The sequence below is a fragment of the Protomyctophum parallelum genome (assembly GCF_964188405.1).
Source record: "Protomyctophum parallelum genome assembly, chromosome: 12".
Classification (NCBI taxonomy): Eukaryota; Metazoa; Chordata; class Actinopteri; order Myctophiformes; family Myctophidae; genus Protomyctophum; species Protomyctophum parallelum.
In genome coordinates, this window is record NC_139712.1 from 42,412,035 (window position 1) to 42,427,414 (window position 15,380).

The following is a 15,380-nucleotide window of genomic DNA, read 5'->3' on the forward strand; positions in this document are numbered from 1 at the left end:
GCTGACGTTTGGAATCTATGCCCTCCAACACACTGTAGGCTTCCAGGTGTTCCAGGTGTCACTTGTGTCTTGCGTTGTCTCCGAGTGAAAGATAGAGAGTTGCGTAGAGAGCCACTGCAAGTCGATGATGTAACTCTGCTGATTTTATGCCAGACAGGCTCCTGTTTTGTTTTATTTTTTGGTTTTATTTTTAACCCACCCGTCTCAATTGATTCCCTTTTCCTTATCTCCAACTACAGTATGTTGCCATGACAGTGCTGAAATCATGTGCCTCCACCTCCTCTCCGTTTGAAGTCAGGTGCATACCTTTTGCCCAAGGTGAGATCCAGATGTCACGCCGCATGCAATGACTTGCCGGGTGAAAGTACAGTACACAGATGGAGGGAATGGGAGGCGTAGGGTTGGGATGCGGAACCGGAGGAATCGGATCCAACATTGACGATCCGGGTTATATCACATTTGGAACCATTTCCAGAACCGGTTTTATGACTTTTATCACACTGTCAGAGCTGGTATGTCGACTTAAAGGTATATTCAGTGATTTCACTTAATTAAAATATCACTTATTGTTTTGTTTTGTTGTGATAATCCTCCCTACTATAGAGTGTGCTGGCCATATAAGGAGTTCCTCCCTGTCCCCAGTTAACCCTAACCTGACGCTGCCAGATGAGGGCGGTATTGGGTAACCATGTTCCCAACACAGCAATCACCTGGGATCTCTCAGGCAGTTGAGCTGACAAAAATCCGTTCCGTACCGGACCAATCAGCGTGAGCTAAGGGCGGGATATGTGCGAAACCGGACGTGAAGCTATATAGACACGTCAATATGATTGGTTGTGTTTGCACGCCCACACGGTGATAGACAGACGGTCCCATCCAATCATCTACCAAGTATCTTGAAAAAAAGGACAGCCCCGTCATCGAATTTGCTTCCGCGATCCCAGATCCCAATAAGCTGTGAAACAAATTTGTGTAGCAAGCTTCTTGGATCTGGCAGCGTCAGGTTAAGTTAACCCCTGGGGGTCAAAAAACCTTAGGTTTCGTTTTTGACTCTCTATCCTGATTGGACGAAAGGCTGGGTCCCACAGCCAAAAACAAAACCTACGGTTTTTTGAGTGAAATCACTGAATATACCTTTAAACGTCTGCGATGCAATTGAAATGCCAGCCAGGGTCCCAGAAATGCTTTCATTTCAAGAACCACCATAACTCTGAGAGTGCACTACAAATGGTCCCCAAACCTCTGTTGCAGTATAATAGTATTCCAGTGTTTTGATATCAAAGCCACCAATAACAATGGTCTGTCTGTCATAAGTGCTTGTGGTAAAATGGAGAATACATATTAGATGGGAAATGTACAGTATATATTAGAGATTGAGATTTGAGGGCAAAAAATTTGCTTTTGCACAAAGTCAAAGGCAAAATCAAAGACCTTTTAATAATACAGTCTCTGTGGTCTGACTCTTTTCCCTCTGATATACCTCCAAAAACTCATTGAACTCCTACACAGTTTGGCAAGTATGGCTGACCTACTGTAAGATGTTGAACTATGCTCCACTAGAGAAGTGCCACAGGCTGCTTCCGATGTGCACTCGCAATGGTCCAAACAGCACGCAAAATAATGCAACAGGTTAATGTTTGAAAAACAGATTTCACGTCACCTACATTCCCTTCAGGTGAATCAGCAAATGGGATAAGATAATCATCAAACTTTTGCTGAGCCTCATAACAAGGAGATGTTTTTCTGTCTGTCTGTCTGTCTGTCTGTCTAGTCAGAGAGCAATTGCAAAGCAATAGGGATGATTGAAACAAAAGGGGGGGCATGACTCAAGCATGTCTTGCAGAATTAAGCCTGGCCTAATATGCAGCTTTGTCATGTAGGTCGGAGACCCGTACGCTGAAAGGAGCTCAGACCTGATTAGCTAGTCTGAATCATAACATGTGCAATTGTGCATTGTGCAGGTCAGTGTGATTCTCTATGTCTATCTGCTTGTTATCAGGGCTGATCAGAGTCACGGTCCATCAGAGCCGTATGTCATGAAGACTTAACCCCCCTTCTGTCCCCCGGTGACCCTCGGGATTAGACGCAAACCGCGGCGCCACTCTTGTGCCTTGCTTGTCCCCTTCGTGTGGTGCATGCCCGCCCAGCCCCCCAACCCCAAACACAGCCCCATCCCCCACCACCACCAGCACCACAAACAAGCGTGGTTGACTGGCAGGTCAACGCATGCCTGTCGTTAACCCCAGGAATTGTCTCCCTGCAGCCCTCGTTTTGTGTCGAGTCGAGGCGGCCTCTCAAAAGTACCACTTCAGGGAAGGGTGGCAGGGGCAGTTAAAGAGGGACGATCTGTGGCCCCCAGGCAGCCCGTTGGGAGGCGTTGATTGATGGCAGATGTGGAGACGGCGCAGACCTGCTCGATCCACACAGGATTCAATTGTGTGACTCCAGACACAAGGTGCAATGAAGGCCGTGACAAAGAAGCGTTTCTATGAAAATATCTCACTTGGCTATAAAAGCTTTTTGTGTGTTTGACTGCCTGCCAGTGGGCCTGGCAAGCCATGTCTGTTTCAACTCAACATATGTTTACCATACCCTATCCATCACTCCATTAAAGTAGAGGAGAAACACACCATATGAGGGAACAGTTGAAGACGAAGAAACATATTTGATCTGTGTGTGCACGGATAGTTCAAACAGAAGCACGCAGCACGGTCCAACCCAACCTGTTTCTTTCTTCTCTTTCCATTCAGTGATCATTCTCAAATTTCTCGCTGGGAGTCAGCCCTCGCTGTATGCGCCAACAGCATCTAGCTGACCTTGTTTCGTAGGAATAACAGTGGAGCAGCAGAGCCTGGAGCCCACAGAGAGGTATGCGATTGAGCGGCCAAAAGTTGCAACGTTTCAAAAGACACTCAGAGGGAGAGCTGACACCGTACTGTACAGTACATGCACACTGCCAGGAATGGGAGGTGTGAAAACTAATATGACGGTGAGGTTAGCATCATTCTACATCCACCGGGATCAGGATTAATAAGTTACAATATCAGTAATACAATGCGTAACACAATGCGTTACTCCAGTGCTACTTTCACAATACAATCCTGTCTGAGCAACAAGAACTGAACTACAACAAGCTAACAAACGTGTAGCGACACAAGAAGTATAAATCTGTACCAAACATCAACTGACAGAATGTGCACTGCAGCACAATACCAATGATCTCAGAATGTGGAGATATTTGAATCATTCACAATGTAATATTGCCATAATCGCACATGCCTATAACAGAATCAGAATCGCCTTTATTCAGGGGGCGGGGGGGCAATGTTAACAAATTGTTGAACAAATTGAACATTTCTTCCACTTCAGAGTAGACCTGGGAGTCCTGAGAATCAACCTTGAAAACTGCACTCAGGTTTTTGTGGCTGGGGGACACTTTGAGAATGTAGACAGAGTCTAGCATATATTTTGCCTAGAAGGACAGATGGGTAACCGTGAATTGTATGAGTGCTGCTTGTCTACCTGTTGTATGTTCATAATGAAAATATGATGGGGGCGACAGGAACAATCCCAGGTTGTGGGGACATGGGTCTTGCGTTTTCATTTACTTGCTCTGGAGTCTAAATTAAATTGGACAACTGATGTTCCATAAAAAAAAAAGAAACGCCTTTATTATCACCCCAGAATAAGTTCAACATTTTACCAAAGTTGTTTAGCACGACCACACCGAGAGCCTCCGTCGCTCTACCTGACGTTGCTCATCTAGCAACTGTTGCCCCGTCGCCACTCGCTACAAATCTCTGCCACTTCACTTATAGCAGCCCATGGGACCATTCACAGCCAGGTGGCTGCCTACCGAGTTGCCTGATTGGCTGGCTGGTGCCAACAGCTGCAGACAGCTGTCCCTAACATGGCGTCTCTCGCAATCATCGCTTCTACCGCGGAGAGACCAGGGCCGGGGGCCCGCCGGGACACAGATCATCACACACACTACATACTGACACAAACACAAGATTTTTGTCTATGTGTGTGTGTGTGTTTGTATATATGACTGGTCAAGCGCTTCACTATGGGCTCACCAAAGCCCGTCTTGGCTGAGAGGGCAGCGGCCCGGGCCACTGGGTAAGTTATCTCATCTCTCTTGGGTGGGATCCAGGTCTTTATAGGAGCCAGGATGAGGAGAAGAGGAAATTAAACCACTGGCCTTTGTTTGCGGGTTTAAGGATCACAGGGCGAGAGAGAGAGAGAGACAGAGAGAGAGAGAGAGAGAGAGAGAGACTGTGGGGGTAGCCGGGTAGGCATTGTGTAAGTAATTTCTTGTGTGTCAGTGTGTGAAAGCATGCATGCATGTTTACGTGCGTGCATGCACGCGTGCGTGCAACTTGTGTGTGTATTGGGCGGAGTGTGGGGTCATCCTCTTTTCACAGGCCAACGGTGGAGATATCATCTTCCCAACCTCCGTTCGACCTTGATAAATCCCCTCCTTTGTAACTCAAACCTCCAGAGAGGGCGGGTTTTTTCTTTCCGCTTCTCTCGTGAGGCATACACTGTTGCGCCGATGCTGCTCTTCTTGTTTATCGCTTGCTTCTATTGTGTGTGTGTGTGAGAACAAGTGGCTCATGACCCTCTCTGACTTGTCTCCTTTTACTCACACGCTTATCAAGACAGTAACTATCGGCCACACCTTCCCCCCAAACCACATTGTTTTGTTTGTTGTCATTTGACGTTTGCCTCCGGGCAAGAAGAACCTCACCGGAAGTTTGGTGAGAAATGTGTTAATAAACTCTTTGACTCATGTTGGCAGGGAAGAACTGAACTACTCTCACGGTGTGTGTGTGTGTGTGTGTGTGTGTGTGTGTGTGTGTGTGTGTGTGTGTGTGTGTGCGTGCACTGGATTATGTCAAATTCATTCCTTGTGGTCTATGGTCATTGGTCACTGCCTCACTGGGTGCACAGTCAAATCCAGAGTGTTCATTTAATTTAAGATGCATGTTCAAAAACAGTCTGCTAAAATAGAAGCTGGTCTTTAGTTTGCATAATATTGTAATCTTCAGAGTCCATAGGCCTACCGCTCAAATCACATCCCCGCAAGTGGGTTCCACTGAAATGCCAAATGGATTTTTGTGTAAAAAAAAGACATACATCTGTATTTTTCCTATAAACGTAGTACCGGTAGTTGAGAAAGAAACGTTTCTGAACCAGCATTCATTTTGAAACAAAATCGACCTTGCAACTTTCTAAAAGTCCAACACTGGCCAATATAACAACAGTAAAACAAAGCAAATACAAATGCATCATTTACTGCTGCATAATACACATGTTGTCATTACTATGATGACTATAAAGTCATGTCTATGATGACAATAAACTGGCCCTTTGCCTCCCACATATTGGGAGGCAAAGTGGTGGCTTTGTTGGGCAAGTTAATATAAAAACTTCTACTACTAACTACTAGATCATCGTCAACATCACACAACAAAAATATATTTGTGCCCGCCCCATACAGAGTAACTAACTATCATCATTATTTTTGAAAACGTGCCCAACGGTAGGCTAGAGTACAGATAGTGGAGATGCGCCCAGATTCAAGATGCACAGGATATGAAGATTCTCCACACTACTACAGTAGTCTGTTCTGTACAGTAGCCAGTGGTCCCCAAACCTTTTCCCAAATTGACACTAATTAGCCCACCGACCCCCATTTGAAAATATATTCCAGATTTTTAAGGCTCTAGCAGTGATTCTCAAACCATTTTTTCAAGGACCCTCCCAGTTTGACATGCATATTAGTCTTAGACCCCCATTTAATGGCTTTTCCATCTCTGGGACCCCCAATTTATATTGTAAAATCAATGTTAATTTAACTCTGAGAGTGTACAAATGGAACAAAATGGACCCGTTATTTGGTTCCATTTGTACACTCTCAGAGTTACAGATCCATATAAGGGTCCATTTGGTTCCATTTGTCCATCATTTAGCTGGGGACCCCCTGGAACTGCCTCAAGGACCCCTGAGGGTCCCCGGACCCCACTTTGGGAACCACTGTAGCCTATAAAACTGGTTGATTAGTTGACCACCTGAATCTGTAATGTATGTTTGTTGTATGAATAAGTTGACAGGATCAGGATAGCCCAATATACTACAGAATCTGTCATTCATTTTCATTTGTCATTTTGTAATTTTGGTTTTTTTGGTTGCTGGGCTGCGCATACCATTGAGATTATCAGATAGTTTACTGCCTGCCCTGCAATATAACAGTAGCCTAATAATAGTCAACTGAACTGATCGTATAGACAGCGACTCAATCAATCTACAGACAACAAATGAAATGTAACATCAATACTGCCATTTCTTCGGTTTTCGGATAACGAAACTCGAGCGGCAACTTTCCCAGCATCCGTCTGAGAGCACCTGATAACAGGAGACGGAGTCGGAGAACAGCCGCCTGCCTGCACCACCACTGTGCGACTTCATGTCTGCCTGCCTGCCTTTTACACACGCGTTATAAACTTCTGGAATGACCACACATGACTACCGCGGTGCACAACGACATGCAAAACGTGTATTTATAGTGCATGCATGTGTTTTTGAATGTGTACAACACACACAACTACGCCGGAGACTTCAAATAAATATGGCACGAATAGGACAAGAAGTTATAGTTACATTTGGCGGATTTGTAATCGCCTACCTTTTAAACAGAGCAAAGGCGTCGACTTAATGTTCCACTCCTCCCCTTTCCTTTTGCGAAAAGTTTCCTTAAATTAAACGTATTCCTTTGCGGATTTCATGAGGAGAAAGGCATGATGTCTCGGAACAATCCTCGGATCCATAGCCTACTTTTGGAGGCAGAGCTGCGCTCCGACTTGAATTTCCATACAGAGCTCGCCTCTCACACACACACACATCACATCACACACACGCTCACACACACCACACACTCTCCAACAGGCACCTACATGTAAACTGAGCCCCTCCAGTGGTGACATCACACATCTCTATGGCAACTCTAGACTCCACCCAGCAAGAGCTGAACTTACCTGTCTGACTAGCAATATTTTTCACATAAGGGACTCCTTACTCCGATTTCAGACTAGAACACTATCAAACATTTACATTTAAAGGGGATGCAATAACTCTGAGAGTGTACGAATGGAACCACAATGGACCCCTTTTGTATATACACACTCAAGAGTTATAGGCTACTACAGACTAGTACATTTTTTATGGATTTTGATTGATTGAATACCTTTATTAACATTTTGGAAATAGCACAGTGGTACAATTTTACAATGTGGTAATAGGATAACAAAAAAGCCCTGAGTGCTTGTTTCCATTGTGTATTTAATTCATCAAGACATTTAATTAAAAATATACACTAACTAGAAAAAGTGCCCTTCTGGGCATATAGGTCTCCACCAGGAGGATAGGAGTGTGTGTGATGTTTGGCAAAATGTTTAGGAGTAATATAAATTAAATAAATATAAATGTGTGTGTGTGTGTGTGTGTGTGTGTGTGTGTGTGTGTGTGTGTGTGTGTGTGTGTGTGTGTGTGTGTGTGTGTGTGTGTGTGTGTGTGTAATATTAGAAAATGTGTTTTACATATGTCGGCCTCATGGTGGCGCTATAAAGAGCAGATGTGAAAAATTCCAAGCAAAGGTTTTTCCTTGGCCTCTAGGGAGTGTGCATACAAAGTTGTACACAGATACCTGCAGTTAGAGGTAAAAACACTAATCGGCCAGTTATAGCGCCACCATGAGGCTGAGGTGAAAATATTCAAGTGGCATTTGTTCATGTTCATGATTTGCAGCATTTTGTTTGAAACTGAGCACTCTTGCAAAATTTGGAAGCCAATATTAGCCAATCAGGATGGAGACCCGTTTCGAGGTTGCATGCACGCATCTGCCTTGGTGACGGCAGACTGCTGAGTGAGGACGTCAGATCAACATATGGAATGAATTCTGTACCCCTATAGGGTTTGATGAGGTCAGATCAACATATGGAATGTCAGAACAGGTCAGTTCCATATATGGAGATCTAAGGGTGGCAGCAGGGGTAGTGTCTTGAGTGTACAGGGTTTGATGAGGTCTGGCCATATATGGAGCGTGTCTTGAGTGTACAGGGTTTGATGAGGGCCCAGGTAGGGCCGGGCCTTAATTTTCGGGCCTGTTGAGAACTCTAGTTTTCGCCGGCTGCCAGGCCACCCTGCACTAATAACTTGTATGTACGGTAAACAGTTGTGGGGACGGGGACGCACACACACTTTCTAAATAGACGGATGAACAGGTGCTTGCTGTTGAATAGATGGATAAAATCACAAACTGTACAGAAACAGATGGTGGTGATTATTCTCTGTCCAAGAGACGTGATAGTCGTGGGTGATAATTGTTTATCTACAACGTCCTCCTTTGAAAAGAACATCTATAATTCCATCATGTTAGTCTGGTTGGGTTGTCTGTTTATATCCAACGCACTCGAATGACTTTGGTTTTTGCTCAAAATACAACAAGTCAAAACTTGAAATAGAATAGACATAGAATAGACGTATTTCAGGGGAAATTTATTTTTCAGCTTTTGGGCAGCTAAAGAAGAATTTCTTGTAATATAATATAGTATACAATTTTTTTGCTCCATTACGTACCAATGTGTGTAGCCTATGTATGTATGTCCGTATGTATGTCCGAGCATGGAAAGCTGCAACACGGTAACCGTTTCGGATGCTGGAAGGCTCGCCGGAACCAGGCCACCCCCCTGGGTGCGGCGTTCCTGGGGGTCTGGATGTCGCGGGACCCCCGTCGACCCCCACACGGTACAGTTCGCACCGCTCACGTCACACAGGTGTGATTTTAATATAGTACCAGATACATGGTACAATTTACCAGTGTCTCAGTCTTCAATATCTTTTGTAAACTTTACAAAGATGATCACAAACATTTATTCGCAAAAAACTGATTTCTGCATTGTTGGGGTTGTATTCCGTCTCGTTTGTTTCTCTACTCTCAGTACTCTGGTGTAATCTTGGCATCATTGTAAATGAGAGCCCACCCTAAGTGTACTCTTCCAAGAATGACCATAACCATGTGATTTAATGATTAATGAACACACACACACACACACACACACACACACACACACACACACACACACACACACACACACACACACACACAATAGGCTATTTGATTCATTGATTTGGCGTAAAATGTATATGCATACAGCAAAGTCAAACAATAATTATGTAGAAGAATACCATGGAAAACATTTTATTTTTATTTAGCTTAGCAAGTTTGCGCAGAAATCATAGTGTTTGCATTAATTTTAAAATAGAATCTACACCGTAGAACCTCCAGTGTTTATCCATCTGTAACTCCAAGAGTGTACAGATGTAAACAAATTGACCTTTGCATTTGTTTACACTAAGGATTTACTGTAATCTAATTTCTAAATAAGCCTGCGAGAGCAGATGAAAATACTTCTATTGTGCAATGCTCAGTACCGAGTAGTGTTGTGCCTGTTGTAGTATACAACATGCTGTGTACTCATACAAGGTACTTGTACGTGAATATGCAATGTACTTGATATGTATTGTATATGATTCTGTGTGTAATAGACTGACTGTCTTGTTAGCCACTGGAGACAGCTCATAGAGCAAGGTCAATTTGCTGCTAGCTGATGTTATTGTTATGTCTCAGTGGCACGTCATCAGGAGATCCAGGGCTATATATGATTCTGTATGGGTAATAAACTTTGTGAACGTTTTAATGTGACCAAGTCTCGTGTCATGTTAATCTTCTCCCGGGCCCGCCTGTCTGTCTGTCCGCCGCCGAACCAAAGGAAATAATCAACCGGGTCGTCACACACCAGAACCAGACGAGGGTCCAATATTTAGAACAGGTTTCATAACAGTGCCCAGATCACCTTCACCTCTTATTGTTTTGGCTATAAATCCAAGTGACCGCCCCCTTTGTCTCCTCTGACCCAATGTAAACATACAGGTGAGACAAAGGTCGCCCTGACTCAACTGACCCGCTTCTCGCTCTGTCTTGTCCACTGGCCTGATCAAAAGAATAGCATATAAGCGAGTCATGCCTTTTGTTGTGACAACACTATAGTATAGTGTGTGTAGTATAGATACACTGCAGTGCATTCCAATACGGAGACGAGTGTATGTATGACACATCCAAGTTTCCCTGAAGTAAGTAACATAATAAGCACGTGCAATTATAGTGATCAGCACAAACACAACTCACTGCTGCGCAGGCCGACGAAAACCCCTGAACCTGTGGAATCTGTGGTTCCTGCGTTTTCTACTTCTGTAGAAAAACAGCAACTGATAATCTCAGTGTGGCTGGAGGAGAATGTGACAGGCTGATTTATAGAGCGGCCCTCCCAGTCCCTTTCTTATCCTACGGCTAAAAGAAGAGGAAATGGTTTCTCGATTGGACTGTCGCCTCGGCCTGGAATGGAAAATAATACAAAATGAGCTGTGAAGACATATAAGAAGCAAAGCCATCTTTATGTTCACTGGTGAGTTTGGGAGAGGGGTAAGAGAACCACATGGCATGTGGATCTTGGACCATGTGGACACTGGCCAGCCAGTCATGTCTATGGTTCTCAAATGTTTTCATGTCAAGGACCCCCAAAACAATACATATTAGTCCTCTAATCCCCATTTGAAAAGATACACCACACTCTCTGAGTTACAGACCCATAAGGTCCCATTCTGTTCCTACCTATCCAAATTTGGGCAAGGTTTCAACCCAATGAAAGTTACATAATTTCAAGTAAAATGAAACCTATGATAAAAAGGTGTGGAGGTACTAAGTTGACTTGATATATTGCCTTGGCTACTGGAAGGAATCTGGTGCTGATCTGTCCAGTGATTTGCAATATAGCGCCGGAAGCATGCACGCACGCGCGCGCGCACACGCACGCACACGCACACGCACACGCACACGCACACGCACACGCACACGCACACACACACACACACACACACACACACACACACACACACACACACACACACACACACACACAAAAAAGACCATGTCTGCACCACCACCCAACAGCAACAACAACAAAGAAACGACAACAGCAGCAGCAACAACAACAAAAACGCAGCGTTCTCAGCTGACCGTGCGTTCTCCCCAGCCACTGACCTGCTCTCGTAGCCTCTCCTGGTGGCCCATGATGGCCGAGGCGTGGTGAGGGTACTTCTGCTTCAGGTGCTCCAGGAAGGCCTCCCTCTTCTTGTCCATCTCCGGAGGCTGCATGGCCAGGACGTCCCGGGAGCTGCGGGCTCCCCCTACCGTGTGCCTGCGCGGGACGGTGCGGCTGGCTCTGGGGTCTGCAGCGCGGGACGGGGGAGTCCCATTGGGGGAGGCCTGTCTGCGGCCAAGGTGCTCAGCGTCCTCGGGGGAGGTCACCTTCAGGTTGCTTTTGTTTTGCTCTGAGGGGACAGAGGGGGGGGGGGGGGGGGCTGTCAATACACACATACACTGTACTGCTGTTTTGCCATCAACGCAGAGTGAGTGTGAGTGTGAGTGTGAGTGTGAGTGTGTGTGTGTGTGTGTGTGTGTGTGTGCGTGCATGCGTGTGCGTGCATATGTGTATGTGTGTGTGTGTGTGGCTACAGTACGTGTTGTTGGTCAACTTGGTCTATATATACCGTACAGTAGTTCATGCAGAGGGCAACTTGAGCCACATAGTGATTGCTAGCTAAAGGTTAATGCACTTCTTTATGGAGCAGAAAGAAAATAAAACTCAAAAAGGATATGCTAGAGGTGCTACTACATCATTTGATAGACTAGTGATACACAGTTAAAACTGCCTGACATACTGATGATGGTTTTTTAGATGATGTTTACAGCATTTTTTTCTCTCGATATTGACAGAGTGAGAGAGAGAGAGAGCTGGGAACGGTGGACTAACAGGGGAATGACACATATCACACTGTCCGGCTGGCCAGGAGTAAAGCTGGGGACATGATGACAAAGGCCTTTTGTGGTTCCCATGTGGTATGCCCCACTGCTGCTGCATATTTCTGAGATGTTTAAATGTCTGACACTATATCTTTGATGGAAATGCTAAACTAAACCAGCTGTTTAACTCTCACCTCGTCTCATCCAGCCTGGGCTGATCGTTAATATCTGTCTGTCTCTCCTGGAGAGATGCTGCTGTCCAGAGCATCTGTTTATACACCCGCCGAGGTCTTGTGACACATCCGAACAGAGCAGACACTGCCAATAACTGCAGTCTGCTGAGTTAGACACATTGGGGGACAAAGTGTTGTTTCCTAAGCGGGATGTCTTCAATGGGTTTCTGTGGCACTAACTTCACTAACGTGGAATGACACTACTCTCAAGGAGGGGGGGATTCCAGTCTTCCCGAAATAAGACATGATGATTGTATGCACGTGTTCATAACGTCATGACTATGTGGTGAGAGGGTAACCGCGCGTCTGGTGACAGTTATCCTGCCATTATCATTTTTTTTTTTTTAGAATTAGTCACATTTGATTTGAATGAAAGCGACAAATTAAAATCAATGCCTTGGGCACCAACCTCCAGGTGGACACCTCTATCCTGTTCATTAATCAATCAGTGCCCATGCAGGGATGCTGCAGCCATAACACAAGAAATCAATTTGAATACCAGGCTTGAATGCCTGTGACTTTAGGAATGGCATTGGCAGTGAAAGTACACAACGGGACTAAAGGTGTGCGTTCTGAAGAGAAGAGAAGAGAAGAGAAGAGAAGAGAAGAGAAGAGAAGAGAAGAGAAGAGAAGAGAAGAGAAGAGAAGAGAAGAGAAGAGAAGAGAAGAGAAGATAAGAGAAGGTGTACACTAAAAGCCCATAAAGAAGAGACGAGTATGGAGGCAAAGGGCATAGAAGGAGGGAGAGAAAAGGTGGGGTGAGCTGCTCAAGTGTGAAAAGCAATAAAGCAAGCTGCTCTGCTGCCTTGTTTTCTAGCAGGCAGGTGGAGCCATAATGTGTAGCTTTCAGAGGGTAATGGTGGAAAATAATGGACCTCTTTACAGGGTAGTTCAGGTCCTCTACATTAAATCTCTTCTCCCTAGGTCAAACAGTCCACAGAGGATATTTCAAGTTACTTTAATTGGCCTTAGATTGCAGGCGGTTTTACGTCGCCTGTTCTTCTTCTTTGAAAGCATGCACTAAACTAGAGATTAAAAATGTTTATTTATTATTTGAAATGTTCATAGGTGTACATTTCTTCATGGACTTCATGGAACAGTGACACATGTTAATGCCTCTTGAGTACAAATCTTATCACAGTAATGTCTCTCAAACTGAAAGACAGCTGTTAAGACGAGCAAATAGGAAGAAATCAGTTACCATAAGTGCAAATTTGCCTGGATGAGTTAAGCAAATTGGCAATAATGTGTCTGAGAACGTATCAAGCACAGGAGATGGTGGTAGGCCATGCAACATACTCTCCTTGTCACAACACACCTCCCCATCCCCCATTCATACCACACTCAAGTTCAGAGCCACAGTGCGTCTCATGTACTTCCAAGCACTATTTTTAAACTGCCAAACAGTTTCTCTGCCGCCAGCAAATGTTACCCTGTCGCTTCACACACAGAACAGGCAAAAACACGTCCAAAGGAAATTATCTCCTATCCATTTGGCCGGTGCTGCTTGATTACCTTCCTCAAGTGGACATTCTGGACAACAGTCTTTCCCTTCATCTCCAACCGCTTCCTCCATTGTGCCGTGAGATCAGAACCTGCCGTTACAGAGAACTGGAGCAGACCAGAGAGCGAGGCGGCGGCTATAGAAGAATCAGCAACCAGGCCGCGCACGCTTACTGCTGGCTTTCAAATTCCAGACGTGGCTTGACGTGGAATAAGGGGGCTCGAGATATGCCCTGCCCCACACAGCCCCCAGGGGTAGACTGCTAGGGATTTAGAAAGTCAACTGCATTCCAGGACAGAGATCAACAAGACCCCCACCCCACCCCTAAGGCGAACTGGCGAATGTTCCTGACAGAGTGAGTGAGGAGGATGTGTTCATGAAGCAGAGAGAGAGACACAGACAGACAGACAGACAGACAGACAGACAGACAGACAGACAGACAGACAGAACATATTAAAAGAAGGTATAGACTCGACACATGCTATTGCTCGTCTTAAATCCAGCCCCCCCCCCCCCCCCCCCCCCCCCCCCCCCCCCCCCCCCCCCCCCCCCCCACACCCAGACACAACAGGTGTCAGTCAAGCAGTCTGACATTGAGAACATTAACACATACACTGCAAAATCCTGAGTGTCAACTCTACTCCATTTTTACACAGTTGACCACTTGAATATACCAGCTCAGTGGCCTTGTGGTTAGAGTGTCCGCCCTGAGACTGGGAGGTAGGGGTTCGATACCAAAGACTCAAAAAATGGGACCCAGTGCCTCCCTGCTTGACACTCAGCATCAAGGGTTGGATTAGGGGTAAATCCCTGCGACATACTAGCGTCATGCCCCAGGGGGTGTACTTGTACATCAAGCTGCCTCACGCTACAGAAACAGGAGATAGGCTCCTGCCCTATGGGCCTCATGGCTCTGCAAGGCTACTTACTTGACCACTTGAATCCTAGTGTCCCTATGCAAAAAATAGATGAACATTTGGTGAGAATAGCGGATCATACAAGCTACACTTAAGTGGTCTGACACTCAGGATTTTGCAGTGTACACCACACACACGCACGCACGCACACGCAAACAGTCTGGTCTTTGTAATGGTGCTGTGTGTGTTAGCTGTCTCATGTGTAAAGCCTCAATGCCATGCAGAACCCCCCCCGTCGAGAGGCCCATAGACTCCAGCCGGCATTCACTGAAAATGTGTGTCATAACCTACTTTTGATCCATGTCCAAAATGTGCAATGCACGTGGCATTCAGCTGGTCCATGAAACAACAAAATACGCATGCTTTCCAGCAGACATTGTTTGTCATTTCGAATGTGACAGCAGAAACCGCATACTGGCTTCACGTGGAAGTTAAGTGAAAAGTGCGTGCGTTTGCTATGGTTTGTCATTGCTTCTGGTCTCATATCTTATGCAAACATGTCAGTATAACGTATACATGTCTGTATGCTTGTGTGTGCTAGTTATTTTTTGTGTGTTGGTGGTATAGTGGTGGTGGTGGGGGGGGGGGGGGGGGGGGGGGCAGTGGGGTGCATGGGGCTGCATGCACACGCACGCCTGCGTAAGTCCATTTATCAGCAGCTGCTGATGTAAGTAGAACAATGGAAAAGGCACAAGAGGGCTTTATGGTCTGAAAATTGACAGCAATTGACATATCTTCGCAGGAAAAACGTGAGCAGATCAATGGCCTAGTTACTTTGCGGGCCATGTAATTGAAAGTGGTTG

At 45.4% G+C, this 15,380-nt stretch overlaps 1 protein-coding gene across 16 annotated transcripts in view; it reads right to left on the reverse strand.

The window, feature by feature from the left end:
* kiaa1217 (KIAA1217 ortholog) overlaps positions 1–15,380 on the reverse strand; it is a 151,729-nt gene that overhangs the window by 56,637 nt on the left and 79,712 nt on the right. For 13 of the 16 annotated variants that reach the window (XM_083778251.1, XM_083778249.1, XM_083778250.1 and 10 more), the window contains exon 2: positions 11,162–11,451. In XM_083778251.1, the coding sequence (XP_083634377.1) occupies positions 11,162–11,451 (290 nt within the window). Of the gene's footprint in view, positions 1–6,691; positions 6,925–11,161; positions 11,452–13,671; positions 13,810–15,380 lie in introns of those variants that run through there. The other 3 variants (XM_083778241.1, XM_083778239.1, XM_083778252.1) reach the window with 2 other exon arrangements.